At 37.0% G+C, this 6,000-nt stretch overlaps 1 protein-coding gene across 1 annotated transcript in view; it reads left to right on the forward strand.

Moving 5' to 3' along the window:
* Positions 1-5,643, forward strand: part of smurf2 (SMAD specific E3 ubiquitin protein ligase 2) — a 38,396-nt gene extending 32,753 nt beyond the window's left edge. Inside the window, exons 15-20 of the mRNA XM_060893331.1 lie at positions 536-714; positions 890-1,027; positions 1,132-1,252; positions 1,399-1,600; positions 2,652-2,727; positions 2,863-5,643. Coding sequence (XP_060749314.1) covers positions 536-714; positions 890-1,027; positions 1,132-1,252; positions 1,399-1,600; positions 2,652-2,727; positions 2,863-2,962 — 816 coding nt within the window. The 3' untranslated portion in view covers positions 2,963-5,643. The remainder of the gene's footprint in view (positions 1-535; positions 715-889; positions 1,028-1,131; positions 1,253-1,398; positions 1,601-2,651; positions 2,728-2,862) is intronic.
* The last annotated feature ends 357 nt before the right edge of the window (positions 5,644-6,000 follow it).

Genomic DNA, 6,000 nt, shown 5'->3' on the forward strand with positions numbered 1-6,000 from the left:
AAAATGTTAACAGAACTTAGACTTGATGGTCTATGACAAATGCATCACTAATTCATAAATGAATACTTAAATTATCCAGAGAGTCTCAGAAACAGATTTTTCTCATTTTGGAAGTTGCTCCATGGAGACTGGTAAAATTTCAGTCAGTGAATATTTTTTTTTATATGTTTCAGAATTGTTTTCAGGAACTAATAATTCATTACTTATGCTTACTTTTTGCAATATGTTCTGTTGTATGACATTTTTTATTTATTAAACATTGCATGCTTTTCCTTTCCATAATTCTTACCTCATTAAGCAAAATGAAGATGTCTGTAAATAATAGACTAAATCTGAAGTCCTCAACGTTCCACTGTAGGTTTTGATTAATGGCCTGAAATGGAATATTATTCTTTGACAGAATTCAATTCATTACAAAACATTTCGATTCTTTAATATACTTTTGTATGCATCCTTTAATATACAGCATTATGATGCGTGTATTTTTGTTTACTGTAAATGCCACCTATTGATTGTAGAACTGTTTTTGTTTTAGGAGCACTTGTCCTATTTTCACTTTGTGGGCCGTATAATGGGTATGGCTGTGTTCCACGGTCACTACATCGACGGCGGCTTCACGCTACCCTTCTATAAACAGCTGCTGGGCAAACCCATCACTCTAGATGACATGGAGTCTGTGGATCCTGATCTCCACAATAGCCTTGTCTGGATCCTGTGAGTGCCCCTTGATTCCTGTACAATTAAATGATTAGCTTGTGCTGGTTTCATTTTCATTTAATATTTCTAAGCATTTTTAAGCCATTATGTTAACACGAGGCTTCATTCGTCTTGTATTTATTTTTCCTTGTATGGTGAATGCCTTTTTTTTTTCTTTCTTCTTTGTTCTTAGTGACAATGACATCACAGGGGTGTTAGACCACACATTCTGTGTAGAACATAATGCATATGGAGAGATCATTCAGCATGAGCTCAAACCAAATGGCAAGAGCATCCCGGTCACTCAGGACACCAAGAAGGAATATGTCAGGTAAGCTCATGTACACAAACTGAACACCACAAACGCAACAGCCTCATACACACTCACTCACACCACAGTGCGATGCTGATGTCATGTCTCCGGTCTCCATTCAGGCTTTATGTGAACTGGCGCTTTCTAAGAGGCATTGAGGCTCAGTTCTTAGCCCTGCAGAAAGGCTTTAACGAGGTCATACCACAACATCTGCTCAAAGCCTTTGACGAGAAAGAGCTAGAGGTAGTGGAATTAATTCATTCGCTTATTTCGTTTTATTCAAGTGAAATTTTAAGTAATGTTATATTTAATTTAACTAGAAGTTTTCTCTGCATGCCAGCCTCAGTTAGCTCTTACTTAACCATGACTTCCTCCTTGCTCTTTCCCAGCTCATCGTGTGCGGCCTGGGAAAGATCGACGTTAACGACTGGAAGTCCAACACACGGTTGAAGCACTGCACCCCTGACAGCAACATTGTGAAGTGGTTCTGGCGCGCCGTTGAGTCGTTTGATGAGGAACGCCGAGCTCGACTGTTGCAGTTCGTCACTGGCTCATCCAGAGTGCCACTGCAGGGTTTCAAAGCCCTTCAAGGTACATCACCTCCATCTATTTTATCCTCAGAGGTATCAGAAAAACATAAATGATAGACGCTCCGAGGACTGATGGACAGCGGGAATTCTTTTAATCATGCACAGAACTATAAACATGGGTGCTTTGGGTTGTTGTATTGGGCTTTCTTGATTGTTTTATAATTGTTTATTTTTATATTCCCTATATTTAATATTCACACTGACCAGCTACACGTTTCATGTGTTGGAAGTAAAGTTTGACAGGGTCTGCTGTTATTAAACAATAATCAATTCTAGTGTAATTTGATTCCATAGCACATGCCCTTATGTTTTATTCTGCTTGTAGCACAGCAATTATTACATTACAATTATTATTAATTAACATTTTACCTGTTTATGGTCGTTCACAACCTTTTTGGGTGAAACCTTTTTACAGGCTCAACATTTTCACGGGCCAACCGAATCCATGCAAGAAATCACACGTTTCATTAAATTAGTTTGTGAATAAAATTTGGGCTACGCCTTGCTAACATTGATTGCCATCTGGTGGTCATACGGTCTATAAATCTTAACATCCTTCACTCTCTGCTGAGTATTTTGACACTCATTTTTTGATGAAATACCCCAAATCCTAAGTCTAGTTTGCAAATGTAGGTTTCACATATGCAAATTAGTTGAAATTGCTGAAGGCTGAGTTAATGCAGCTTTCAGTCGATGAAGGGAAAAATATAGGTTACATCCCTAAGGTTAAACTACACTTGCTGTTTATTTAGTAATCATTTGGTGAGCTTCTTTAAATAGAAGGTTATGCATACAGTCAGCGTACCAGTTCATCCCAGAGGTTTTCAGGGCTCTGTGAAGGGGAATTATTATAGCAGCGATGCTATTGTGTACTTTATGTAGTTTTGTGGCAACATTTTAGGGAAAGCCCACATAATGGTTGTGTGATGCGTTTGTTTGTTTGTTGTTGTTGTTGTTGTTGTTTTTTTGCTTTTTTTTTTTTTATTGCCATTCTCAGCTGTTTTAATAATGTTGCTGTGTGTTTTCTCTTGCTCATGTTTTTGGTGGTTCAGGAGCTGCAGGTCCACGTCTGTTCACCATCCATCAGATTGATGCCAACACTGATAACTTGCCCAAAGCTCACACATGGTGGGTTCATATTTAAAAACCTTCACTTTCCACATTTTCTTAAATAATGTGCAAATGATTTAACAATCCCTACTTTTTTTTTTTTTTTTACCACAGTAAGGTATTTAATTTGTCACTTTTCTCTGTTCTCTCCAGCTTCAACCGCATTGACATTCCTCCATATGAACACTACGACAAGCTCTATGACAAACTCCTGACAGCCATAGAAGAGACCTGTGGCTTTGCTGTCGAGTGATTCCTGTCACGAGATGACATGAGCAGGGAGGAAAGCTGGTTTTGTGGAAGGAGAATGCTCTACACCCTAGAGCGAGCCGTCTGGGCCAGTAGCACTGCCCCTGTTATCAGAAGAAGGGACAGAACTAGGAATAGGTTGTTGAGGATGGAACATTTTGGTTTCTCTTCTTCTCTGCATATTTTTTCTTTTTCAATTGTTATAGAAGAATTGACTTCATTTTTTCAGCTGCTAGTAACACTCTGACTTTATACTATTTTGTAACATGCAAACAAGTTTGCGAGCCCAACCGCCCCCCCACCTTTTTTTTTTTTTTTTTATTATTTGTTTTTTTCTTCTAAGCATTAAGGGGAAAAAAAAAGACAGACAGTATTTCATGTAGCGTCTGTACCAACAGAACAGAGTAGCACTACTTCCTATTCTGGAGATGAACAGAAATATGCTACATCTGTAGTTCAAGAGGTTCGGAGTGCTCAAATATCTTTTTGCACAACGGACATTTTGGGCCCTGTGATGAAGGTAGAAAGAAAATACTTTTAAGCCCTTAGATATTTTTCAGTTATCTCTGCTCCATTCCCTAAGACCAGTCTCAACAGCAGTCTGACATCGCAGCTTCTTTAATTGAACATATGAATGATTTGTTTGTTTGTAGTCCACTGTTATTTTTATATGATGCAGGCTGGGAAAATGGAGCAGTAAAAAAAAAAAAAAAAAAAAAAAACACAGCAAAATGATGTCAAAAATGGGATGACGAAGGAATGCAGCGTCTTTGACTACATCATTCTGAAACCGGAGGAATGGCTACCATTTTTCCAAAAGAAACTATGACCTCCACCGGTGTATCGGTGATGGCGATCGAAGTCGAACACTCTCCCGTAGGTGTTAAGATGCGTCGATCACCAGTAATCACAGCTGAGGTCATCGTGTCCTCTCGTGCACTGTGGAGGGGGAGCAGGGTCATCCTCGACAAGAAAATTCCCATCAGGATAGAAACGCTTCATCAGGAGGATACATGGCATCAGTCAGAATAACTTTACTGATTTGTAGTAATGCTTCCCTCACAACCCATAGCAGGAAAATATCCCCTAGCATAACAGAACCAGTGTTTTTTTTTTTTTTAGTTTTTGTAGATGCATCATTTATTACAGTCGTTGTTGCAGAAACAAAGTAGAATATGTACATGCCGACATTTATTGTGGCTGTTTAAAAAAAGCTGAATGTTTTTAAAGAACTTATTTTTTTAGTGGCATTAAGTTTTTGAAATAATGATTTTATTCCATCAATCGTGGATCTCCTAAGGCCTAACCAAATGTGTATGTATGCAGACGCATATGTAGGAGCATGCTGATGAGGTGGTACATGTATTTTATTTTGTGTCCTTCACTCATGGCGACTTAGTTCTGTACAGATCTGTGTTTTGACAAAGCTCACCTTAAAGAAAAAAACCTCAAGCGTTCAGATTGTTCTGGGCTTGAACACTAACACTAACTTTGCCTACTTTGACCCATGATCTTAATCAGGGTTTAATTCATCAATCAATTTTTTTTTTATTAATGAATTAATGGTTTTATCAATTGGAGCTGCAAATGATGAATTATGAAGTATTTTTAAAATCATGTAATTAAAAAGGTAGGGTTCATATCAGTCATGTAATTTTTGAAGAAAAAGAGTGTCAGTGATTAAATGTAAAAGAGAAATGTTAACAGTATACCAGAATGCCACAAAAGCATGTCCCTTATACCATTTGTATTCTTTCATTCTTTTAAACTTGTAGAAACAAATATAGTACAACATTTTTATTCCAGAGTCATCATAAGATTCCCAAGCAACATTTTGATTCTTATATAATGTTTTTTTTGTTTGTTTGTTTGTTTTTTTAACATCTTTAACAAACATATTTATTTTATTTTATAAGCTCGTATAAATGGTTTGAATGAAATGCTCCTTGTCTATAGCAATCCTCTATGACCATGGACTGTTGTTAAAAATTTGCATATGCTGAAAATGAATTACACTTCTTGTATTACTTTTTTATAGACTCTGTGTGTGTGTGTGTGTGTGTGTGTGTTCGTTTGGGAGTAAAAAAGAAAATAAGCCTCTGGGTAAATCAGTTGAAATATCCTGAGAAGGTGCTTTGTACAGTAATAGAATATTGTCCTTATACAGCTAAGTGGATCACAAAAATGTCATATATCTTTAACTTAAATAGAAAGATGTAAAAGAAAAAAATACATTGGGGAAAAAGTACATTTTGCACACATGCAGACTGTAATTGCTGTAAATAATAGGCAAAATCTATTTACCAAACTCTCTATGAATGGACTGATATTTGTTGTTGTTGTTTTTTTTGTTTTTTTTTTGAGAATTTGTTTACTCTAAAGTCCACTGCACACATACAGATTCTCTCTCTGTCTCTCTCTTTCTCTCGCTCCTTCTCTTTCTCGCTCTCTCTTATTTGTCACTCATGTTGTACAGCTGCCTCCAGGATGTTGGACTGGACATTGCTCTGTACATTGCTCTGTTAAAATGTGAGAGGCATCTTTGGTTTATTTCAGCATGACTTACTAGCAGGACTGTATCTCTTAGTTGACAGGTGCAATTTGTTCAATGTAACATCCTTTTGTAAGAGTATTTTATTTTTGTGTGTAATTAGTTCTGATTAAAAACTGGCCTTTGGCACCAAATATGGTCTGTATCTTCTTCCGTGTGTGTAGAATTTCACTAACAGTCCAAAACTGTCACAAACTTAAGTCTTTTTTTAGTATCAGCCATAAGATTACACGAAAGTGGGATGATCTCTGATCACGATGGTCTATTGTAATTTAGATCAGGTTTTCAATGTGCTGTATTTCAGTGGGCTGAGACAATGAAAGCAATTGCCTTTGTTTGAATAATAAAGGATTTTTCTACTGTTTTGAGAGAGGAAGAGAGGTGAGAATAGCCCCTAGTGAATAGTTACAAAAACAGGTGGCAGACTGTTTTCAGAATGGGTTAAATAATGACCATTTTGTACATTATACAGGCGTTGGTGCAAGAGCAAC

This window comes from Tachysurus vachellii, chromosome 18 (assembly GCF_030014155.1).
Source record: "Tachysurus vachellii isolate PV-2020 chromosome 18, HZAU_Pvac_v1, whole genome shotgun sequence".
NCBI lineage: Eukaryota > Metazoa > Chordata > Actinopteri > Siluriformes > Bagridae > Tachysurus > Tachysurus vachellii.